This window comes from Ascaphus truei, chromosome 8 (assembly GCF_040206685.1).
Source record: "Ascaphus truei isolate aAscTru1 chromosome 8, aAscTru1.hap1, whole genome shotgun sequence".
Taxonomy (NCBI): Eukaryota; Metazoa; Chordata; class Amphibia; order Anura; family Ascaphidae; genus Ascaphus; species Ascaphus truei.
In genome coordinates, this window is record NC_134490.1 from 65,913,073 (window position 1) to 65,939,572 (window position 26,500).

At 44.7% G+C, this 26,500-nt stretch overlaps 1 protein-coding gene across 1 annotated transcript in view; it reads left to right on the plus strand.

Moving 5' to 3' along the window:
- Positions 1 to 26,500, plus strand: part of LOC142501869 (prominin-1-A-like) — a 79,019-nt gene that overhangs the window by 31,504 nt on the left and 21,015 nt on the right. The window contains exons 6-15 of the mRNA XM_075612407.1: positions 3,483 to 3,546; positions 4,330 to 4,419; positions 10,060 to 10,253; positions 13,091 to 13,165; positions 15,100 to 15,163; positions 16,809 to 16,968; positions 18,960 to 19,112; positions 21,536 to 21,659; positions 25,644 to 25,735; positions 26,010 to 26,094. Of these exons, the coding sequence (XP_075468522.1) occupies positions 3,483 to 3,546; positions 4,330 to 4,419; positions 10,060 to 10,253; positions 13,091 to 13,165; positions 15,100 to 15,163; positions 16,809 to 16,968; positions 18,960 to 19,112; positions 21,536 to 21,659; positions 25,644 to 25,735; positions 26,010 to 26,094 (1,101 nt within the window). The remainder of the gene's footprint in view (positions 1 to 3,482; positions 3,547 to 4,329; positions 4,420 to 10,059; positions 10,254 to 13,090; positions 13,166 to 15,099; positions 15,164 to 16,808; positions 16,969 to 18,959; positions 19,113 to 21,535; positions 21,660 to 25,643; positions 25,736 to 26,009; positions 26,095 to 26,500) is intronic.

The following is a 26,500-nucleotide window of genomic DNA, read 5'->3' on the forward strand; positions in this document are numbered from 1 at the left end:
GATGTGTGGAACTCTTAACATTTGCAGTGTAGATCAAAGAACTGCATTGTTACGAAAACCGATGGGTATTTTTACGACCAGTTACAACCGGCACTGAGAAGACAAATTGGGCTGTAAAGCATGTTTGCAAAGTTTGATATTTAACCAATTTCGTGAGGAATGGGTCTAAAGTCCATCGGAGAACTGTGTATTTCTGGGACAACCTGCACCAAGGATTGTAAATAACAAAAGAAACAAAACCACGTACATTTTACTACTGTGGCCCGTGAGTAAGCATTTGGGACAGTTATTTTCCAACAGCTGATACATTTGTCACTCCCATCCTGTGCATTTGCTCATACATTGGTCTTTAGAAATATAGAACTTTGTATTCCTTTCCCCCCCCTAAAATATGAATGGTCAGTTAAGTTCAGAATTAAAATACGACGTGTAATGTCAATAACTAAGAATGTTATAATTATAGAGAAACTTGAGAGCACCAGCATTTTTTTACATAATTGTCTTTTTGGAGCACCCTAATTAGTATCACAATAAAAACTCCGTTCTAATTATCTGGTCTATTTTTTTAAATGTATTATTTAATAGCAAATACAAATATTACTTGTGAGCACATTCACATGTCTCACACAGGTCTGCAACCCTGCTTGTCACCATTATCTCTAAAGCTAAGGCCCCGGTCTCTCCGCTGTAATGCGCGCCCGCGCTTTTGGTGACGCGTTCAGCCGATTCCCCGGTCTGCAGCTCACTGCAGGAGGAGAGACCGGGGGGGGCGTGGCAGAGGAGTGACGGGGGCACGGCCATGATGTCACCCGGCAGGTTTGCCCTCATTGGCTGAACCGCCGGGGGGCGTGCCTAATCGCTCGACGCGAATCCTGCTCTCAATTCTATTGAGAACAGGAGTAGCTCTCGCGCGAGCGCTGCGGCCCCCCCCTCGCAGCGGGCCTGGCGCCATTGCGGGGAGGGCTCTCGTGCGCGCAGCGTCCGCCACAGCGGACGCTGTAGTAGGTAGCAGGGGCAAGGCCTAAGGCTAGGTCCCCGGTGCCTGCTGCAGCGCGCGCTATGACATGCGTTGCAGGAACAAGAACCGCCCACTTCCTGTGTTGGCTGCGGCTGCCGCGCGAGCATATTTGTCTGAAGACAGGAAAACTGTTTTCACAACTTGCGACAGAGCGCTGGCCACGCCTCAGGCGATTCAGCCATGAGGGCGAACCTGCCGGGTGACGTCTTGGGTGCGCTGCCCCTGCCCCATCTTTCCCCCTGCAGTTCACCGCAAACCGGGGATTTCAGCTGCTTGCGCTGGCAGGCGCGCATGCGGCGCAGATACCGGGGCCTTAGTGCTTCCCCTGCAGCCAGGGATTCTGGGCAATGACATGCAAATGAGCCTACGGGGTCACCTTTTTCTTCCTGTCCATTTTAATATGGACCCCCATTTTATTTAATACGAATTCATTTTTTTTTTGTCTCTTCCCTTTCCATCCTGACAATAGCTGGCATAATTATTTCCTAAAAACAGCTAGAATATTTCAATACATTGCAACAGTGACAAAGTATTCCATTCATTCCTCTGCTTGATACACCTAGAGCAGGGGAGCGCAATCTTTTTAAGCTGCGCCTCCCCCGGTCTCACGCACCACCTCCTACCTTCGGGTCGCGTGACCCGCGGTGTCATTTGACACTGCGTTGCCATGGAAACGCGTCTGAAACAAGGTACGTTTCCTTGTTGCAGAGGCCTCACGCGATCCCCTGGCATTAAATTAAATTAAATGCCTGGGGGAACAGCGCGGGGCCTCTGCACCGGCCCGCGCCCCCCAGATAAAACTCCCGCCCCCCCAGTTTGCGCACCGCTGACCTAGACTAATAGGAATTACATATTTTATTATGTTGGTTTTCTGCAGATACACTTTTCAGTAGAAATTTAGAAAGTCAGCAAAGCAAGTTTGCTTAACACTAAAAAGTCAACGGGCATCGCATGTTCGATTACTTTTTGCCTTGGAAATTCAAATGTAACTTTTTTTTTAAATTTGTGGGGCTGCAATTTTGCTACTTTTAAAAAGGGAAATATCCAATTTTTAACAATTTAATATATTTTGGTAATATTTTTGGCACCAAAAGTTAGATTTAAAAAAGCCTTTTTTTAATTTTTTTTTTACATTTTTCAAAACTGTAGTAAAGCGATACTCTACATGTTCACATATCACTAGAGGGCACTATTGTTTGGGTTGTAAAAACCTATTTTTGTCTTTTGGGTTTTGCCAAAATTCAATTGGTTTTGAAGAGGAAGAGACTAAAAAAAAAAATATATAAAATTACATTCGATTTTTGATCAATTTTTTTACTAGTGCTTTAACAATAGGTAATGGAGCTTGAGCACACTGGTTAACAAAGCGTTAAACATGTGATTGCCATAGCAACCAAAGGGGACATATACTGTTGTTTGGAGGGGGCGCCCTGTACCCCTGAAGAAGCTCCGTGTCTTTATAGATCGAGATGGGCGAATTCCCATCAGATCAGCCGAACCGTCTTAGGTTCGCAGATTTCTGTGACTCTGTCTATAAAAGGACGATTCACTTTACGTATCCCTTTTTTTTTTTTTTTTATAATCGCCGACAATCCACCGCATTCCACAAAACCGCACGTGGATTTCCAAATCTGCAAATTGGATTCTTTCAAATCCTCCAACGCATTATATCCAACGGTGGCATTGGATTAATCGGCATGGATTGAAACTGGAACAATCCGTCGACGGATTTTACATTGCGGGACAAACTTTTGAATAGAAAGCTCGAGAAATTTCATGAAACTGATTCTGCCAGTTTCCCCATCTCTCTCTCTCGCTATATATAGACCGGTCAGTCGGATCTGCTCCGAATACCTACATGGCTTCCTCATACTTTCCATGTGATTGTTACAATTGGAGGCAATAGATTTGTGAAATTGGTATTACTGCTACTGAGAAAATTGAATGCTAATGGGGATAGTTTGCAAATATTGCCACTTATAATAGATATGGTTATCTATGGGTAGTACTGTTGCATAATAATAGCATGTTCTTGTATAGCGCTGCTAATTGTACGCAGCGCTTTACAGAGACATTTTGCAGGCACAGGTCCCTGCCCTGTAGAGCTTACAATCTATGTTTTTGGTGCCTGAGGCACAGGGAGATAAAGTGACTTGCCCAAGGTCACAAGGAGCCGACACCGGGAATTGAACCAGGCTCCCCTGCAGCAATCTCAGTGTCAGTCAGTGTCTTTACTCACTGAGCCACTCCTTCTCCCTGCTATATCTATATCATCAGTCGGTGTTCTCCTGACACTAGTTTCTAGACTTTTTGTCCAAGATGGTAATTTAAGACCAAGAATTTAAATGTTCGCTTCCTGGGACTCATTGTTTAAATATATTTTAAAAGATTGCTTAATTAGACCTATATTTTCTGTTTCAACTGTTTTTCTGAGATGTCCTCTTCTTTCACCTTTTCTTTATAGGAAATTGATTTTATTATCAGCGCAAGCACGATTCCGATACAAAAAGGCAATGATAGCATTCTTCGTAAGTATACGAATGTCAGGGGAAGAGTACATGTGAATGAGATGCACTGAGAGAAGAACGGGGGTGGGGGGGGGAGGGGGAGGAAGTGAGAGAAATACAGTTATGGGAAAGTGAAGGAAGACCGAGGGAAACAGGGACAGACCATTGTTCCAGGGCAGTGGTTTCCCAACAGGGGTTTGGGAAAATCAAGGGGGGGGGGGGAGAAGGGTTATAGCTGTCAATTACTATAGGAGCCTGCAAAGTTGCTCCCCACAATTCTTTACAAATGCTGCTGTACCACCCATGCTGTCTACACACACTGTGGTGCAGTTTGGTGCCTTATTAGTTTCATCATGTCACCCCTTAATTGAGTGGTTGCCTACCAAGCAAAGAGCAACATTGAAACTCCTCCCTGTGGTACACAGAGCACTCAATGACACGGATTGGTTGATCTTTCAGTATCTGTTTTAGCTGCAGCTGGATAAATAAAATATCTTCTTAGTGCCCTGGATATCTTTATATGTTGCCTTATGGTGTGATATGGTTAGAGACATAAGAACCCATTTCACTATGCTGTGAAACCTTCTGCATGCTGGGCAATGAGTTCAGTTCCACTCTTCTCCGTCATGGGAAGTCTTCTTCATAGCATCGAGGTCAGGGCATATGTCTGTCCTCTTTCTCTGGCTCAGGAATATCTGGGTATAGAATTACTAATACAAAAATGCCTGTGTCCGTGGGATTGCTAGTTGAATTGCTTCTCTCTAGCTAATAGTGCTTTTCACATATACTTTATATTTCCTGCAGGAATTGGTCCCATTCTTGGAGGGATGATACTTGCTCAAATTGGGACAGTAGCAAACACAACACTGGACTCATTATTCAATATGGTTAATGGTAAGAACATTTAAACAAATATAATGTATTTCTATAGGTTTGGAAGTGATCTGATTTATGATGTGCTGTAAGATACCCTGTTTTAAGAGACGGACAAAATACACATGTAAAAAGTAGTAGTCATTGAGAGATTGCTTCCCCTCCCCCTCCAAGAGGAAAGGTGGAGATACATTTTGGTGTGCGTGTAATATACATTTATATTTATTGTCACTATTTTTCGTAGGGCACTTCCTGTTCTGTTTAACTTGTTTTTTTTCTTTCACAGAAATGTTATTAGTATTTTAGTTTACGTACACCAGTGGCGGGGGAGGAGAGGAGAGGAGATGCAGGGTGTTGGCAGTAGTGTAGCAGCACAGTAGTGGTTACAGATCATCAACAGAAGCAATGACGTGTTAGATCCATTACCACGGGATCCCTGCAGAAGTCCAACGGACAATTCCTATCTGTGTCAGCCAAACCCAGTTTCAACTGCACTGTAGCTCACACCTAGCACATGTATCATGTGCTATATCATGTATCATTGCTTATTTCTTTGCAGTGGAAGAAATACAAAGAGACACTGTATAAAATTGGCCAAAAGATTGAACTAAATAACCCATACTTGTGCGAAGAAGGAAAAAAACACATATAGAAATGAACTAAATAATGTACATATTGGGTGTGCATTGGGGCTTCCTCGTTCACTGTTGTAAGCTGTCCCAGTAGCATTCCCGTTGGCATGATTAAATATATTGTGGGTCTGGGTTTTGAGCTTTGTAAGACTGTCACATCATTTAAAGTTTTATTACCTGTGCTGGTCCTAGAGGAATATAGGTGTATTGACTTTTAATTGAGTAACATGAGTGTTCTTCATGGATGGAATTATAGAATTACAATCTATATCTTGGTGAAAACGTGCAGGGGCCACTCACTAAGCTCCGGTACAGGTTATTGCACTGCGGTCCGGCATTGACGGCTATTCAGATCAATGCCAATTAACCTTTACAGTGCAATTATGATGTACCAGATACGTTACGGGGAGTTGCTGTATTTTTAAGGGTGGTGCAGTCTGCCTGATCCAAATGGTAGTGGAGTTCCCTTCACTTCCATTTCTGGCATCTGGGGCTTGTGCGCAATGCAATCACATGATGCAGAGGTCCGGTAGCAGTCTGGTACTGCTGGCTCTTGGCACAGTAAAGGTTAATATGGGTTTGAAGTTAGAGAACCCATCCTTTATTTTTATTTATTTTAAATTTTCTGGGGGGATTATCTAATGGGTTCTTTCTATTATTCAATCCCATATGGCCAGTTCAGCAATCTGGTGATGGGAAAATTGGAGAATGTGTCTCTTGGGGGTCTATAAAAAATTTAAACGTACAAAACGTCGACATTCCAGTGAAATGTACAGCAAATGATAAGGAGTTGTAAAGTGAGAACAATTTAGGAATGCACCTTCAGTTGAGGTCAAAGATTAATCCAGATGGTTCATTCTTATGAAACTGTTTTACATTGTAGTTAATTTAATTCGTTTTAGGTTTTTGTAACCATTTCAGTGCTAGGTTGGCCTGGAATACTATATCTATCTCTCGCTTTATTCAAAAAGAGGGTTACATAAAACATCACTGTATGTATAGAGCCAGTGATTAAAATATATAAAGTGTAGGCGGCGTTGAAAAAGGTACCAGGTGTATACATTTTATACATTGGTGATGTTATCACGATTGCGAACCTGGTTATTTATCTTCTAACCAGACCGCTTAGCCACAATATTTGAGATGATGATTATACAGTATTAACCATCGTCTCTACATCCCTTGTTCCACACCTGGTATCTTTTCAACCAGTTAAACTAGTGAAGTTTTAGTAGCTACGCCGCCTACATGTGATACATACGTATGTATGTATGTATATATATTAATCAATCACTGGCTCTATTTATACAGTGATATATGTTTTATGTAGCCCTCTTTTTGAATAAAGTTATTTTCTATATATTTTGGTGGTGGACAACAAAGTGGAATTCTTTTTGGGAGCCCTTGGTTGTTCTCTTGTTTAGCTTAGTCTATCCACAGTGTGCACTTGCCATTCACTCATAATTATTACAAATATTATTTGGTCTTTGAGTTAGAAGATAGTTGATCATTGGCCTTCCTGTGTCTCTCGTTGAGCGGCCTGGAATAGGTAGACATGCATGAGCTGTGTGTTACTTGCCCGTCTGGAACTGAATGCGTTAACCGCAATAGGACCCGTATGAATGGCAAACAGACCCTAATATGCTGGCAGAATGGGACACTTGGACGGGGCTGTTGCGCCGCGACCAAATTGCTGCTTTGCCGCTGGAATCCCGGCCGCGTCGAAGGTAAGTTTTGTTACTGGTTAGGGTAGGGGGTTATTTAAGGGATTTTAATGCTTGGGTTAGGGGGTTAATTTAAGGGTTTTAGCGGTGAGGATAGGGGGTTAACTTTAATGGGTTTTAGCGTAGGGGTTTTAGCTTGGGGTGTATACATACATTAGCGGGCGGCGGAAGCGGAGTGAGTCACGGTAAAACGGCCACGACCAAATGTCCTGGACCGCAGGCAGTCAGGTGTCCTACTCCCATTCGTGTTGCCCGCCCTTTTCTTGATCTTCCTCGTCGTCGCCCTATATGTTTTTGGTAGGTCTGGGATGGGTGTCCTCCCTATGGTTCTATACGCTCTCTAGTACGGAGTTTCTTGGTGAGCAGCGCGTTTAGAGAAAATAAAAACACATGAATAACAATGTAAGTCAACTTGGTGGATCCTACATTAAACTTGATAGCTGGGCAGCTCAGTCATAATGACTAAAAGATATCTGGTTGCACATTGGTCTCCCATCCTTCTAGCAGCGCGTCTTCCTGAAATGGCTGCTTTAACTCGCTTCTTCCCAGAGGCTCTAGACTTCACTTGAAAAGTCCTGATTAATCTGCAATATAATCATGGGTATTTTCATGCAAAAAATATGTGGCTTTACTGGAACCCGATTTGCACTGGTTCTGGCCTGTTAGACTATGTTCTCTTTGACCATTTGCAACATCTTGCTGTCCGTCGACGGTTTCAAAGGCAATTGTGTATTCTGCATTTCTCAGTCATTGTATCAATGAAGAGAGCCCTATAAGAGCTAGAATGTCTAGTACAGTATTACATTACAAACTGCACTTTGTAATGTATTGTCTTGCACGGAAGGTTTGGCCATGGGATAATGTTTTTCAAGTTACCTGAATGGGTTAAAGTAAAAGGGGAACCCCCACTGGAGAGGTAAAAAGCTCCTGCTGTTTACACAACCACTCTTACTAGGTCGTATAGTATACATATATGTATATATACATATCTCAGTGACGGGTGAGATATACTAAAATACTACCTAGTCAAAAGTGGTAGGTGCCTTTTTGTTCTTACTTTGGGGTTCCCTTTTTATTTTTACATTATTCCCCTTAGTGCACCCACTGGGCATCAGTCGGTGGCTGAACACTACTATCTTTTTTTATATAGGCCAGAGGTCTCAAACTCAGTCCTCAAGGGCCACCAACAGGCCAGCTTTTATGGATATCCCTGCTTCAGCACTGGCGGCTCAATCAGTGGCTCAGTCTGACTGTGCTGAGGCAGGGATTACTTGGTGGCCCTTGAGGACTGCGTTTGAGACCCCTGATCTAGACCACCTATAGGCTGAGTGAGGGACACCTGTCTGTTCTTCTGAATGCATTTAAAAAAGACTATAGTAACAGGAAGAAGCCTTGGGGAAAAAAAATGTGCAGTCATGTGTATTAATGTGTAATCATTCCAAGAAAAGAGAATAAAAATAGCCCAGGACGGGCTCATGTTGCAGTGTGCCGTAGTGAGGCACACCCAACAGGCAAATATTGAGTCCGTTGGAGCGGGTGACTTCTGTGAGAACATAATTGACATTGAACTTTCATGCTATGGTTAATGAGTTTGTATGGGCATTTATATACATTTATTATTATACCACCTTTTTATTATGCCAACTCTTGGGAAATATTTTTCCCATAATACGGTTGTTTATGCCAGAGGCATAAAGCAATAAGCTTGCTCTTTGTCTTGGGTTTATTAGAAATTAACCCATAATCCACATTTTTTTTAACATATACACAGGTTGCTCTGAAAGTGTGTAATACCTAGTACCCCACCCAATGACCATGATTCTAAAATCATATTTAGAAGCAGAAGTTATCTGCATTTTGAAAACAGGAGCAACATTATTTGAAATTAAGTCCTAAAAAAGCCCAAATCCAGCCATTGTTCTTGCTAACTCTGTTGCTGGTAGAAATGATGTCATGTCATTCAACACACAGAATTTCAATCCAGGGTAACAGAGGATAAAACGTTGCTAATGTTAAGAATAAAGGTACCTGGAATGGTCGGTAACCTTGACCAGGGAGGCGTGAGCTCCCCCCTCACCTAGCATTATTTCTATGTAACGTACCAAATAATGAGAGGACACAGTCTGGAGTTAAAATGGCCGCGGCTTTGTGTATTAATAATAAACATTATCATAACTGAGGTAGCGTACTGCCCGTCCGCGCCAGAAAGTGCTCGGTGCTGGGCAATGCAAGAGGGGGCACCCGGAAGTACGTCCCGGTGACCTGCCCCCTCGCTTCAACCTGCTTTACCAGCCCCGAGCCCCCTCTGGCAGGACAAGCACCTACCCCCTCCCCCAACTGCCGCCGTGACAAAAGCAAATTGGCCCCGCATTAATCACTCCGTCCGGATCTTTCCGTCTTTCCTTGTGTATGCCGATTTATTTTTTGCTTCCTGCAACATAAAGAATTGTTAACCTGCCAAGCAAACTTCATATCCTGCGTTAAACTAGGGATCAATCCTTGGCCAGCCAGGAGCAAGAGGCCGGACCTCCCTCCTGGTTGCCAGCTATATCCCTGCAGCCCCTCCCCCGGCCGCTCTTGCGGCCAATCCGGTTCGGGGAGGCCGAGCCCCCCGGTCACCTGCTGTGCCGCCCATTCAGGCTAGGCCCGCTTCATGACCAGGGAGGCGCGAGCTCTCCCCCTCACCTAGCATTATTTATATGTAACGTACCAAATAAAGAGAGGACACAGTCTGGAGGTAAAATGGCCGCGGCTTTGTGTATTAATAATAAACATAATCATAACTGAGGTAGCGTACTGCCCGTCCGCGCCAGAAAGTGCTCAGTGCTGGGCAATGCAAGAGGGGGCACCCGGAAGTACGTCCCGGTGACCTGCCCCCTCGCTACAACCTGCTTTACCAGCCGCGAGCCCCCTCTGGCAGGACAAGCACCTACCCCCCCCCAACTGCCGCCACTGACAGGCCTGTTTAACTCCCCCTTAAATCAGGCCCGTACCGCCATACCCTCGCTCGCTGCCTCCCGACCCCTTCTGCCAAAACTCGGCTGCCGCTTTATTGGGGTGCCTTTCCCGCCGAGGCGCCATAGTCTTTTTACCAAAATTGGCGTTCGCGCCCTCCCCCTTTAACCCTTTACTGTCCTTATAACATTTGGACTTGGGGTGCTGGCTCCCGCACCCGGCGCAGCTATGCTGGAAATGGCAATTGGGGAATCTGCATTTTCGCCTTCATTCCGATTCTGTAAAAACAAGATTGTTAAAGTGCCCAAATAATCACATTTTCTTCCTTTTCACATCTATCTTCCTCTCAGTGCTAAATTCCACTGCAAAGTACATGAGCGATGTGAAAAATTCCTTTAATTCCTTGCAAGATAAGCAGCAGAACATCAGTAAGGATCTCCGCATTGTGCAACAGGAAATCAACAGCACCCTAACAAAATGTGCGGGTGCCTGTAGCGGAGGTCCAACAGTGGATGGCCTGACGCTGGAGGCTAATTTTAGTACGGTGAGTAGGCTTACAACACTGACTAACTTGTATATTGTCTTCAGTGCTGGAAGAGACCCAGGTGTAAATTGGTTCATTTGAAAACGGCAGCATACTCAGGATTCCTGCTAGAGATTAAACATGCTGCAGCCATAGTTATACTGTACTACACACTCCCAGTGGTCGAATGCTGCTTCTAGAGCAGAGGTTCCCAACTCCAGTCCACATGGTCAACAGTGCAGGTGCTACAGTCAAGATGATTGGGCCCACCTGTGCAATGCGAGGATAGCCTTAAAACCTACACTGTAATGGTCTTGGGGACTGGCGTTGGGACCCTCTGTTCTGGAGAATTGACCCTTGAAACATACTATTGGCTTGTGACAATTACAGATGCTGATCCCAGGCTTTTTAGTGCTAAAGAAACCTAGAAGGCATTGATAACCTGGCGTGTGTTGTAGCACCTTTAGGATAAAATGGCATTATTTCATCACAAGTTGGTGGGTGCATCTACAGTGCAAGTTATGGATCAAGATCTTTCAGCTGCGAATTGGGGGGGGAATGGTGCAATTGGAGATCTCTCTTTATTGCATTATTTTTTTTTTTTTTTTGCCCAATTTAAAAAATAAAAATTCCCCACTGCATACATTGTTGCATTATTGTAGAAAAGATACCCACAGCAGTCATACTAGTAAAAACTATCACACACTCAAATAGTACTAGCTGAAAAATGCACCCAAATTTGTAGCAACGTACAGGGTAACATGAACAGATCCTGAGACTTGGACAGGGCAGGGGAGAAAAAAGGGGGCCCAGAAATATACATATGGGCTACAAGCCATAAATCGGGTTAAATATAATAAAGTAGCCAGGAATAGCAGACAGGAAAAATAGACCAACTATAAGGGGGCTACATATGGGGCACTCTGCCCTTCTTAAGGCCCGTTCCCATCAAAGACTGGTACTTCCCTTTTAATGTCCTGATGCAAAAAGATATAGAAAACATGTAGTCAATCCCACTAGTGTGGTGCACTTGTCCTCCAGCTACTGCGGTATCTCCCTCCCGCTCCGCAGTGCCACCTCGCACGTCCACCTCAAGGCTGTGTTCCGCAATGAATGTCTACAAGACCGCAGTGAGTCTAGTCTCTCTTGTATCCGTCAACTGCGTGAGACGTCACGTGACCCTCCGTCACAGCCAGTTAATGTGAACGGCATTGCGTCCACGATACCGGGGTTTGCTGTCGCGGCTTCATGACGTACTGATGTCATTTGATGGCACGTTGTCATGGCAACGCGTCGCCGCATGATGCCGCTACGTCATGACGCCTCGATGCGGATGGAGGAGGGCTGCTCTCTTACAGAGGCCCCGCTCTTTCCCACGGCAATCAGTTTCATTGTTGTGGGGAGAGTGCGGCGCCTCTGTATGTGCGATAGCGATTTTTCGGCGATGCAAATACAGCCGTGCCACTCCCTCTGGTCTGATACAATCTATGGGACGCCATGTCTATTGCTACGGCATCCCGCATCCACTACTGATTGGCTCTGGCAACCTGACATCATCAAATCAGCACGCCAGTTCTTCAATAAAGGGCTGTACTATGCTCCGGCCTCAGCATTACTCCCGTGAACGCTGCGGCGGTTTCCACAGCAACCATCAATCCCCTTTAGAAAATCGGAAAAAGACCGCAACTTATCACACAATCACACATGGAAAAATAAAAACAAAAAACCCACCAAGCTCTTATATCCAACCTCTGTACCGAGTGACCCACGATGAGAAATGTATTCCCTACAAATACTAAACCATTCTGTATACATACAACTAGGAGTACCTATACCCTAACATATATCTCAACCTCTGACCTTGTGACACTAAAAAAATAAATACGCACATAACCCAAAAAAACAGGGTACAGATCAACATGACTGGGGAATATCATCTCACAAAAGTGTACACAGAATTACCATATAGCAAAGTGTCTGTGGGGGAAAAGGAAAAGCAATATACCCATCCCCAGTATCGAGGCTTAATTCTCCAACAAGAAGAACATTTTCAAAACCCCTGGGTCTATGTAAGCGAGGGGGACCACACATCTGCAAAGGATACACAACATGAACTCAGGGAGTCAAACACTCTTACTGGACCACAATATGGCACCAGAGACAACCCAGGGGGAGGGAAAGACCGGATTAAACCACCAAAGCAGACCCCAATCTCCGTTATTGTAGTTAGACTTGTCAACTATTTGTCCGAAGGTGTAATGTTTGGAAGGCAGCCTATAAGGTGTAATATCCTGTGTAACACTATTCAGACCGTCGCTCATCACTACATGTAGCAAACACAATGTGCAGTATCAGAATTGACCCGTTCCCACTTTTTTTAAAAATGTATTTCCCCCCCCCCCCCCTACCATTAACACAGCATTTTCCGTTCGTCCGTTATGATTAAAGGGCTAAGGTTGATGTAGCAGGCTGGTTTTTTGTTTTACTCTCCAGTTTTTTGGGGGAGACAAAATGGCTAAGACAGTCCTCTCTGTTTGGTGGCCAATAGGGAGCTGCAATGTCGTCAGATCACCACATAACTGCTTTCTATTGGTGACCCCGTGGCCATTTTAAAATAAAAAACATTTTACAAAAAATTATGATCTTGGCAGCTCAGGGGACACAGATCCGCTGCCGGAGACCCCCTAGATCAAGTAGGAATATAAAAGGGGAGTTGCTGCTTTTTTGAATATTTACAAACCCTCGAGTGAAAGGATATCAAACATTTGATTTAACGATGTTTCCATACACAATTAATGTGTGAGATGGAAAAGAACATCTCAGGAATGTGTATTAAATGGTTGTCTGTCTGTTTACAGATTCCCGACTTCAGTGATAAGATGAAACTCATTCAAGATATGTTGGGCTCAGGAATTGATTCTGACATCCAGAAGGTGCGTGGGCATAAATGCTATATTAGCCAGATATGTCTCAAGAATTTGGGAGACAGGAGGGTGTTTCATTTGGTTTGCTTCTTTGGTCTTCTTTTGTCATTTGCTTCTCTGAATGTGTTAGCCGTGCACTGGGACACACCTTATCCATAAGGTGATACTGCATATATAGTACAATTCCAAGGTGCGGGCAAACGGCCTCAGGCGAGGAGAATCCGGCGTGTGCAGCCAACACAACATAGACAAATGCTTCACAGTGCAGATCTCCTCTAGGACAGAGATACAAAGTAGATCTCTACTCACAAGTTCATAATGTAATTCTCCATTTAATGTGACAGTGGAAAGACAACACTTACTGAACCGGGGCAAACTGGGGATATCCTATAGTCCTGGGTGCAGGGACCTCCCTAGAGAGATTTTCCCTGATCTTTCCCCACAGGATGTCTTCTGGACTGGACTCAAGGCCTGGCCCCAGCACTAGGCTCCTTTCAGCACCAAACTCCTGTCCTGAGGCAGAATCTGAGTCTGATCTGATCTGCTAGGGGTCTCCCTCCCTAAATGTTTATACCTTTAGCCCACCATATTGCAACATTCAGGGCCAGGTGCTGCCTACATGCCCAGGCCCTGATTGGTGGGTACAACTGCAACATTACATTTGCAACATAAACTGTTACAGGGAAAGGGCAGGCAGCTTCTGCAACATTGCACCTGCAAACACATTAACCCCTGAATTGCTGGAACCAGGCTTCCAATACAGATATACATATATAACCTAATATATAATACAACTTTTTTATTGGCAGGTAGGGGTAATGCAGGGCTTAACCTTTATTAACATCAGCCATATTTACCCCTACTGTCACATTTTTGTCTTTTAATAGAAATGAAATGCAGAATTCTGTCTCGTTTTATTTTTTTGCTAAGGAGGCGAGGATTAGAAATCCATACTTCCACGGTCGTTCGGAAGATCAAGTTAAACTTCGGAACAAATGTTCAAACCAGAGTGACATTTAAACCGAAACCTAGAAAAGACCAAAACCCAGTTTCTCTGTGTGTCTCTCTCTCTGTCTCTCTGTGTCTCTCTCTCTGTGTCTCTGTGTCTCTCTCTCTGTCTCTCTCTCTGTCTCTCTCTCTCTGTCTCTCTGTCTCTCTCTCTGTCTCTCTCTGTCTCTCTCTCTCTCTCTGTCTCTCTCTCTCTCTGTCTCTCTCTCTCTCTGTCTCTCTCTCTCTCTCTCTCTCTCTCTCTGTCTCTCTCTCTCTCTGTCTCTCTGTCTCTCTCTCTCTCTGTCTCTCTCTCTCTGTCTCTCTCTGTCTCGTTTCAGTGAAGCTGAGGATCCATTTGTAATTCTGTAGATCCGGGATTCCCAACTCCAGTTCTCAAGTACCCCCAATGGGTCAGATTTTAAGGATATCTCAGAGCCACCTGTGCTGAAGCAATCAGTGGCTCAGTCAAGGCTGCATTTCCAAAGTGCGGGGAATCAGCCTCAGGCGAGGAGAATCCGGCGTGTGCAGCCCACACAACACTGGCAAACAATTTCTTCACAGTGCAGGTCTCCTCTAGGACAGTGATACAAAGCAGATCTCTACTCACAAGTTCATAATGCAATTCTCCATTTAATGTGACAGCCAAGAACAGAGGAGGAACAGCATTTCAGGTCCCATATGGACCTTTCATCACACATACTCTAGGCAAGAATGTGACACAAGTAGCCAGGAGACATTTACAGACTTCTCAAGGACATGTTACCTGAATTTAACTTAAATTGCTGAACTATTTCGCCGACTAATTTTAAATGTATTGATATATCATCAAATGCTATTTTCATGAATTTAATATATATATTTTCGATCTTTGATTTGTAACAATGAAGCTATTGTTAATATGTGCATATCTGAGTCTTTTGGTCATACGCATGCTCCTATTTCTTTGGTTACAGGCCTACAAGACCTTAAACGATATACCTGAGACCGTTACCAATCAAACCAGGAGCACCGTGTCAGGTAACTTGCTAAACCTTCAGCCTTGTCACAATCTGTTACAATTCCTTGAAGCTTTAAAGTGCTCACACGTTTAACTCTGTGATTTATATATATCAGTCTCCTGGCAGCAAAACTGACATAGAAAAATAGCACTGGATTTATAAAAAAAAGAAATCCCAACAGTTTTTCGTGTGTATCTACAGCCGTCATTTTCACCTTCCTTCCAATTTTTTTCTTTCTTTCTTTTTTTAAGTTATGGAACCTTTGAATTATGTTGTGACAGTCTGTTGTGAATTCTCCCTCTTCTCTTCCCCCCTTATCTGCCCTCTTCTCTCCCCCCCCTTGATCTTTCTTCACCCCCCTTGAGCTTTCTCCCCCCCTCTTTCAGTTTCTTCCCCCCCCTCTTTCACTTTCTTCCCCCCCTCTTGCACTTTCTTCCCCCCCTCTTGCACTTTCTTTCCCCCCCTCTGCACTTTCTTTCCCCCCTCTGCACTTTCTTCCCCCCCCCCTCTTGCACTTTCTTCCCCCCCCTCTTGCACTTTCTTCCCCCCCTCTTGCACTTTCTTCCCCCCCTCTTGCACTTTCTTCCCCCCCTCTTGCACTTTCTTCCCCCCCTCTTGCACTTTCTTCCCCCCCTCTTGCACTTTCTTCCCCCCCTCTTGCACTTTCTTCCCCCCCTCTTGCACTTTCTTCCCCCCCTCTTGCACTTTCTTCCCCCCCTCTTGCACTTTCTTCCCCCCCTCTTGCACTTGCTCTTCCCCCCCCCCCTCTCTTGCACTTTCTCTTCCCCCCCTCTCTTGCACTTTCTCTTCCCCCCCCTCTCTTGCACTTTCTCTTCCCCCCCCCTCTCTTGCACTTTCTCTTCCCCCCTCTCTCTTGCACTTTCTCTTCCCCCCCCTCTCTTGCACTTTCTCTTCCCCCCCTCTCTTGCACTTTCTCTCCCCCCCCCCCCTCTCTTGCACTTTATCCCCCTTCTCTGAGGGAGAGTATTGCAGTGACCGCAGGGCTACTGCTGCATGGGGAGTCGCCAGCTACAATTGTCCCAGCTCCTGATCATTGGTGACAGCGCTCCAGGCCCCCGTGGTTTTCCCACTGGGATTTTTTGATACATAGTCATTTGTGTGATGTTCTGTTTTACATTTAGATCCAGCTTTTTAGATATGTTTAATTACTTTTTTTTTTTTTTAATGTAGCCTCTGAAAACTAGAGGCAAAGCTTTCTTTTTTTTTTATTTACTAGGGAAACTGCAACCAATGAATAGATTTTAAATGACCTGAATTTCCACATAGGATTCATGAAGCATTGTGCATTTAACCCCTTCCCTGCCTGATGGGGTGGCAGACACACCTGGCAGAGCCTGGGTTTTTTAGCGCTCAGTAATGTGAAACATGTAAAAAGAACACCTGCGTAGCAATGTGCAAACTTTTCACAGACGTTTGCGAAAGCGGCAAGATTGTACGTTTTTCATTAACTTTTTTTTTTTTTTTTGGGAAACAAAATTTGTGAACTTGTTTTGCAAAAAAACCCCAAAAAAAACAAGCCCTTCAATATTTCACGAAAATGCTATTTGTATTTTTTAACAAGTTTGGACATCTGTAATTCTGTGAGTAAGCAGGTCTTTTTATTTCTAATTGTGCCTTTTTTTTTTTTTTTTTTTTTTTTTTAGGTGTGCAAGATCAACTGGTAAATATTAAAAACAAAATTAATGAAACCAGGAGCCGCATTCCCGTGGTGGATTCTCTAGAAAACGTGAATAAGGAAATTGACGGTGTATCCGGTAAAGTTCACCAATACAAGCCCGACGTTGCACGCTATGACCACTACAGGTGTGCAGTCTTTCTCGTTTCACTGATCAGACTAAGCTCAGTGTGTCGCTGCTTTGAGAGCAGAGTTTCACAATCCGGTTTCTGTGTCCCCTTAGCGAAACCTCAGATTAACCTGGGGTTCCCCTTGGGAAAACACTTTCTGATGTGTGTGTGGTGTGGTTGGTGTGTGTGTGTGGTTGGTGTGTGTGTGGTTGGTGTGTGTGTGGTTGGTGTGTGTGTGTGGTTGGTGTGTGTGTGTGGTTGGTGTGTGTGTGTGTGTGTGGTTGGTGTGTGTGTGTGTGTGTGGTTGGTGTGTGTGTGTGTGTGTGTGGTTGGTGTGTGTGTGTGTGTGGTTGGTGTGTGTGTGTGTGTGGTTGGTGTGTGTGTGTGTGTGGTGTGTGCTTTATATTAATGCAATGTATTTTTTTTCCCTGTTTTAAAAAAAATAAATAAATAAAAAGATTTCGATGCTGTTCAGAAATGTATTCTCTCAAATGGCAGGGACCTATCTACCTGTGAGTGCAAGTCTTGGAGACTTATTTTTTTTAATTAAATTGTTTTAACGTTATTACGATATGGAGTATTTTACATATAAATATATACTTATATACTCCATAGCGTAATAACGTTATATGTAATAAAAAACAAAGTCTCCAAGACTTGCACTCACAGGAAGAGAGAGGTTCCTCCCATTTGAGAGAATACATTTCTGAACAGCATCATAATCCGAACGGAGAGAGTCCCAGATATACAATAGGAAGGTGCCCCACTGCTAACAATCCAGAGCAGCACAGGGTGTAACGGTTACATAGGTTGTAGTACTGTAAGTGAAGCAGAGTCCACACAGATCACACCACAGACCAGTATAGCCAGCAGATGGTAGCAGGAACATCTCCCAAGCAGTATTGGAAAATTTCCTGTCACATCAGCCTCCGTTCGTGATTGGTGGAGCATCAGACTCCTCCCAACAGGTTTCGTCACATGAGTGACTTCATCAGGAGTTATATATATTTGTGTGTGTGTGTGTGTGTGTGTAATATATATTAGGCAAGGTCTAACTTCAGTGACATCTAGGGTTGCCAGGTGTCCGGTTTTGAACCGGACAGACTGGGAATTTGCCCCTCTGTCTGGTAAAAAACCGAGAGGTAATATCGGACATGTATGTGTCCGGTAGTCTCCCTCTCTGAACGGGCAGCGCGAGTGCTAAGTGTGACTGGGTGCAGGGTCTCTGCTCCTACCTCTGATTCAGAAGCGGTAGCGTGATTCTCCTGCAGGCTGCGGCATCTTGTGTCCAGGGTAACGGGCGGTATCCTCTCACCCCCCCCTCCCCAAGCCAGGAGAAGACTGACCAATGGGAGGGCGTCACGTCATTTAAGGAGTGTGCACTGCTCCCCCATATGCATGCTGGGAAATGTTGTTTCCTTACAGCTGTACATGTGGGAGAAAAAAGCTCCACAGTGTCCCTGTCTGCCAGGTGAGGAAAGAGGAGGAGGAGGGTTGGTGGAGGTGAGGAGGAAAGTGGTGGTGGGTGGTGGTGTGAGAGATTGAGGGGGATGAAGATAAGGGGGGGGGGTGAGGGTGGTTGCAACAATCTTGGAAGTAGTGGTAGAGAAGCATTAAGATCAGCATAGCTCACCATGTATGACTGTAGGTATGTTATTTATAAATGATCTGACCGTTCTGTAATTTTACTCCACCATTTCATATTCTATTTCGTAAAAAATGCTGGGAAGGCGTTCAGTCCCAAAACCCCTCCCCAAATTTTTTTTTATGAAATAGTGCAAATTGTTGCATGCGTTGTTAAATTTAGCAAAAATTACATAACGGTCTGAGAATGTATAAATAACATACCTCCCCACCGACATTTCGAGCACGCTGCATTTTTCACCATGGTCTCTAGTATTTTTGGACAAGCAACCTGGCAACCCTAGTGACATCAATGGAGGTATTTGCTATTATGATCAAACTGATATTTGTCTTCTCTTGGCTCTGCCTTTTGTCCTTCCCAATAGGTGGATTGTTGGAATTTGTCTTTGCTGTGTTATACTCCTAGTGGTTCTGTGCAATGTCTTTGGTTTGCTTCTTGGACCATGTGGTCACAACTCTAAAGCAGACCCCACAGAACGTAGCTGCCCTTCCAATTCCGGGGGACACTTCTTCATGGCGTAAGTGGGGTTTGGAACTTCATTACAATCTGTTACTTCTCTTCCTTGTGGGGATTCTGATCAGTTCAAATTACCCTTTAATTAAGGAAACAATTATCTTACTCATTTTTTTTGTTTTTATACATATTCATAACCAAAATATTAGCATTTTTATTTGCCATTCTTTCCTTTCAGGAAATCAGTACAGCTAGTGTTTCAATCTGGAAATCCAATAGATTGTGGAGAGTCCTTTTAATGCCAGTATTTAATATATTTACATAGATGAGGTTGAAAAAAGACATGCGTCCAAGTTCAAACTATGTTAAATTTAGACAGCAGATACTTTTATCCTATATCCGTACTTACAGTATATTGATCCAGAGGAAGGCAAAATAAAAAACCCCAGTGTCATATCATCCAATGATATCTCATAAGGGGAAAATAAATTCCTTCCTGACTCCAAATATTGGCAATCAGATTACTCCATGGATGAACCTCCTTCCCATGTTTACTTATTTGGTATATACCTGTATACCTTTCCTTTATAAAAAAGATGTCCAACCTTTCTTTGAAGATATCTATTGTATCTGCCATCACAGAATCCATGGGTAATGAATTCCACATTTTAACTGCCCTTACGGTAAAGAACCCTTTCCTTTGTAGCTGGTGAAATCTCCTTTCCTCCAACCTTATGGTATGACCCTGTGTACTGCCCTTGGGATGAATAGTTCTTTTGAAAGCTCCTTGTATTGTCTCCGAATATATTTGTATATACTGTAGTTATCATATTCCCTCTTAGATGCCTCTTTTCTAATGTAAATAAATCTAGCCTCTTATCATATCAGATTTTCCATCCCCTTTTTTATTAATTTGGTTGCTCTTCTCTGAACTTTTTCTAGTTCCATGTCTTTTCTATAGAGTGGTGCCCAAAACTGTACTTTTTAGGACTACTGCTAAGCATGCTGTCTACAAGCACTCCTAAATCCTTCTCCATCAAATTTTCTCCTAATTAATCCCCATTTAATTTATAAGTTTATAAATTACCTGTTTATTCTTTCCCAAATGTGTTCATGTATCTGTATTAAACCTCATCTGCCATTTACCTGCCCAAGTTTCCAATCTATCCAAGTCCTTCTGGAGAGAAATTACACCCTGCTCCAATTGTACTACCTTACACAATTTTTTGTGTCACCAGCAAAGATGGAGACTTTGCTCTCAATGCCAACCTCAAGGTCATTAATAAACAAGTTAAAAACCAAGGGACCTAGTACCGATCCCCGAGGTACTCCACTCACAACTTTAGCCCAACCTGAAAAAGTTCAATTTACGACAACCCTCTGTCTAGCCTTCAACCAGTTTTCAATCCAGGTGCAAATATTTTTACAGAGTCCAATGTGCTTTCTATTTAAAGGGAAACGTGCTTTCAGTTGCATCTGGAACTTGGAAAGCCATAGCAGAAATGCCCACTGGTGATGTCAGACTGTAGCGTGGCCTGCATGTTATGTTCATTGTATCCATGCTACAGTATGTCGGTTTTTCAACAGGGGGTTCCTAGGGAGCCTTAGGTTCCCTGGGCATACCTGAAGGGTTCCCTGCAATTTTCAGGTAATTTGAAAATTGTACCAAATACAAAAGAATTTACAATGCATCTGATCTCAGACGCGCTATTAGAGGGTAGGGATCTGTACAATGCATCTGATCTCAGACGCGCTATTAGAGGGTTGAGGGCCCCCAGAGTTTTACAATATAATTGGTTCTTTCACCAAAAAAAGGTTAATAACAAATGGCCTGTGACAGACTCAACGGAAAGCATATTGAATACTGGCAACAAAAAGTCTTACACTATTTAGGTATAATATTTATACTTTATGTTCATAACATTTTATTAATTGAAAAATAATTATTTTTGTCCAGGGTAGGTTGAACCGCCCTTCTAAATGGAAAGGTTAAATTGTCATGACTAGAGTTTAACCAATCTCTGCAGTTCCCTTTGTAACCAATTGATGGCCAGAGACGGATGTTGGTGATCTGCTGTAGCAAAGTTACAGGGGTAGCTGTCCAGCTGCTGGATAGCTCTCTACATACTGTATGCTAACAGCCAGTGATCATTGCGTTCTAGTCGCAGAGGATTTTACACATGTAGGAGATTTTTTGTATTTTTTTTTTTTTGCCCTGGAAAAAATTAAATGTTGTCGTATTGGCCTCCAATTCTACATTCTATTAACATGAACACAAATCTATTTCATTTGCTGTTTGTAGAGAAATCCTTCTACTGTGAAAATGCTGAGATTAAAACCTGCACATTCACACTCCCGGATCACACCACTATGTGGCGCTATTTTTTCTACATTAGGAAACGATTACAACATTGACCATTCACAAGCATTTTGTGTTCATTTGCAATGTCACAATATCTGTCCATTTATTTATTTATCTTCCTGCAGGGGTGCTGCCTTCAGCTTTATCTTCTCATGGCTGCTGATGCTCGTGGTGTTAGTGTTGTTCTTGGCAGGTGGAAATTCCTACACTCTTATCTGCAAACCTTGGGGTAACCAACAGCTCTTTAAGGTACTCCTCTCTCTTCTTCCTCTGTCTACTCCCTGGGTGGCCAACTCTTGGGTCTAGACCAGGTGCGGCCAACTCCAGTCCTCAAAGTCCACCAACAGGTCAGGTTTTCCGGATATCCCTGCTTCAGCACACACTCTTTGACTGAGCCACTGATTTAGCCACCTGTGCTGAAGCAGGGATATCCTGAGAACCTGACCTGTTGGGGGATCTTGAGGACTCGAGTTGGCCACCCTTGGTCTACTCTTTCTGTAAAGCAATAAAACATATAGTAATTGTATAGCTGCATCATATTTGGGAACAATGTTGTGTAATGGTGCCTATTTCTATTATTGCTTTTGTTTTTGAGCAATCTCATCCCACAATGGGTATTGGTTTAATTTTTTTCCCAAACATAATTGGTACTGGGGTTATATTCAGATCTGGGCGTCCACCCCCTGTTCCCAAGATGCTTACAGTTTTTGATACCAGTGACACTTCTGGGTTTTCAGACAAGCTGAAAATAACCCGTTTCAGCCAAACATTGGGGCTCACAGCACTGCACCTTTTCCTGACATTTCAGAGAAGTTTGTGTCTGGTATTTGGCATGGAAGGAGCTATCCTGACGTTAATATAAACAGCTTCTTGCACCATATGAGCTATTGTGTTTTTTTTTTTCAACCTGATCTGGGTTTGACGGCACAATATTTAAGCAGCTGTGCCGCTAGGAGTTTAAATCCAAGCCCCATAGTATTCTGTACTTACTAGAGCTTTTTAGAAATATATTTCTAAAAGTGCAAGTTGAAATTTATAGCAACTTGCAAATATTGCAACATCCCACCCTCGCCAAAGAGGGGTCATATACACCTGCTGTTGGTATCCGTTTCTTAGACCGGTTATTTGGGTCCTGGCTCTTCAGTTTGTTGGTCACACGATTATAGTTCGTACGAATGTGTCGCAGTGCGCTTTGCAAACATTGTCCATTTGTCATGAAATCCACATATTTATTGAAGATTTATTTCCAAATATTTTCCCCCATTTCCCATTCAAAGTTCGCAATTTTTGCCAAATTTACTTGAATTGATATGAACATATGGAAGTGCTACAAGATCCAGTTCAACATGGGGTTGCCAGGTGGTTTTGCAAAAATGCTGGACCCAATGGTGAAAGGCGCTACACACACGCACACGCTACACACACACACACACGCTACACACACACACACACGCTACACACACACACACGCTACACACACACACACGCTACACACACACACGCTACACGCTACACACACGCTACACACACACACGCTACACACACACACACGCTACACACACACACACACGCTACACACACACGCTACACACACACACACGCTACACACACACACGCTACACACACACACGCTACACACACACACGCTACACACACACACGCGCTCCCTACACACGCGCTCCCTACACACACGCGCGCTCCCTACACACACGCGCGCTCCCTACACACGCGCGCTCCCTACACACACGCGCGCTCCCTACACACACGCGCGCTCCCTACACACACGCGCGCTCCCTACACACACGCGCGCTCCCTACACACACGCGCGCTCCCTACACACACGCGCGCGCTCCCTACACACACGCGCGCTCCCTACACACACGCGCGCTCCCTACACACACGCGCGCTCCCTACACACACGCACACGCTCCCTACACACACGCACACGCTCCCTACACACACGCTCCCTACACACACATGCACACGCTCCCTACACACACGCACACGCTCCCTACACACACGCACACGCTCCCTACACACACGCACACGCTCCCTACACACACGCACACGCTCCCTACACACACGCACACGCTCCCTACACACACGCACACGCTCCCTACACACACGCACACGCTCCCTACACACACGCACACGCTCCCTACACACACGCACACGCTCCCTACACACACGCACACGCTCCCTACACACACGCACACGCTCCCTACACACACACACACGCTCCATACACACACACACGCTCCCTACACACACACACACGCTCCCTACACACACACACACACGCTCCCTACACACACACACACACGCTCCCTACACACACACACACACGCTCCCTACACACACACACACACGCTCCCTACACACACACACACGCTCCCTACACACACACACACACGCTCCCTACACACACACACACACGCTCCCTACACACACACACACGCTCCCTACACACACACACACGCTCCCTACACACACACACACACACGCTCCCTACACACACACGCTCCCTACACACACACACACACACGCTCCCTACACACACACACACACACGCTCCCTACACACACACACACGCTCCCTACACACACACACACACGCTCCCTACACACACACACGCTCCCTACACACACACACGCTCCCTACACACACACACGCTCCCTACACACACACACGCTCCCTACACACACACACGCTCCCTACACACACACACGCTCCCTACACACACGCCTCCATGCAGTTTCCTACTCTCCTTGGTCCCACCCCCAGGCTCCTGGCACCACCTCCTGTATGGCTGCATTACCCAGCCCCCAGCAACCATGCTCGGGAAATCCAGCGGCCCCCCAAAGGCGGTTAGGTCACTATGTCCAGAGAGGTAATACTGGACAAATACATGTCCAGCATTACCTCTAATGTTTTACTGGACAGTGTGACCAAATACAGGACAGTCCGGTTCAATACTGGACACCTGGCAGCCCATGTTCAGCACCCATTCCTGTTGGCGATGCTAGAGGAATTAGATGGCTCTTGCTGCACTCTTTACAGGTGGTGCTGGGCTCTGCCTGTCTGCCCTAATGCCCTCGGCACAGCGGGATTAACGGCCTGTATTTCGGGATTTTCGCACAGTTCTGCATACTTGGCTGGACAATTGTGCACTGGTTAGCAGGAGCCAAGGCCCCACTGAGCCTGGCTGGGGGTTGGTGCTCTTGCACACTGTGGCTTGTTCACTTTCCTTCCCCTTACTGTCACTATGTAAAGTCAGTCTGCAATAATCATCCACAGCTCCATGCTGACGCTTAGGCATGAACGGTGAAATCCTAACACTTTGTTCTCAGTACAGTGCACTTCCTTGCCCTCCTAGGCTTGTAATATAGTGCGTGTGCTACTGTGCACGGGGGCGTCAATTTATAATTGGCTGTGTTAGCCAGACGTTTCTATATTAGGGACACGCACGCACGTCCGTGAGCGGTGGCGCAGCAGACCAGGGAAAATACACTCAAATTGTATTTTCGCGTTGCTGCCGGGCCGCAAACCAATCACAGCGCGGCCTAACGCTTTGATGTTAGTCATACCCCCTAACCGTGCGCGTCACCGCTTGTACCCTAACAACTAAACGCGCACGCCTGCGCACCAGCGCCTACTATATAGCAAGCCTCATATTGATGTTCTAGATGTATTGCAGACAGATGAACAGTCCCAGTGGGGATAATCGATGCTCAGCATGGCATATACAAGCTCAAGCTGCCTGCAAACTGTGTCTCCCAAGCAGCCTACTAAACTCCAATTCACATCCTATAGACATTATACCACCCATGCTCACACCTCCAATAGGTTTATAGTGTAATTGTGTTGGTGTCTTATTTATGGTATTTGTAGTAAAGAATTACCAGACCATTTGCTCAAGAGGGCACTTTTCTTCACCAGTATTTACAGTGCAGCTCGGCTTTCTTAACCTCTTGAGTGCCGGAGGGGCCCCGGCATGCGAGGGCTCCGTCAGTGACAGAGCGGAGGGGGAGGAGTCCTCTTCCGCTTAGAATGCGATCTCACCTACAAATACGAGCACGTGGCTACTACACTATGCGGCCCCTGGGGTGCCAGACCTCATGACGTTGCAGCTATGTTTATAGGGCACACAAAGGGTTAATTGGGTGCGCAAATTGGGCCAAATGTACATATAATGCCATATATAATCATATGTACTTTTCTTTTTTTTGATAGTTTCTTGATACCCCAAACTTGATCAACGGATTTAACCTATCACAAATGCTTAATATCAAGGACTCAAATTTGAGTATATCTTCCCTATATAGGTAAGTAATCTGTCTTCTCTAATCAGACTATGATACTTCTTTACTGTTTCAATGACTGTAACATTGTAATCGCAATATCACAACAGAAAGTGTGTGTTATACTTGTGTACCTTTTTATAAAACTATTCTATCTTTAATGACATGGTGCTGTTTTTGTTTTATGAATAAAAGTTAGAGCATTTCCAGATATCTCTACAATGGTATAGGAATATGAAACCACATCTTCTTGCATGTACTTGACCTCATTTGGTTGCGTACCTCCTTTCTCTTCCAGCAACTGTGAGAAAAATGAGTCTTTGTGGACCACTCTAGACTTAAATAAGATGTTCAATCTGGATGAGTATCTGAACATCAGCAAGGTTAGTATCGGCATCGATTCTTCATCTCTCTTCTGTACTGCCAGAGGGCTGCAAAATGTGTTTCAGGGCCTCTGTCAGGGAAAGAGTCGCCCAAAGCAAGTGTTGCATGTTATGGAGCTGTGGTTTTCAACCTTTTTTCCCCTCTTCTTCTCTCTGGGCACCCTTAATCATGGTGCTCAGTTGCTGAGGCACCCCCACAACAGGGCAGTGAGACAGAGGGGGGCAGAGAGTTAGAGGAGACACAGAGAACAGAAAATACACACACACACACACACACACACCAGGACAAATACAGTACACACACACACACACACACACACACACACACACACACACACACACACACACACACACACACACTAGGACAGAGTCGCAGGACAGGGACAGAGACACAGCCTCATCTCTC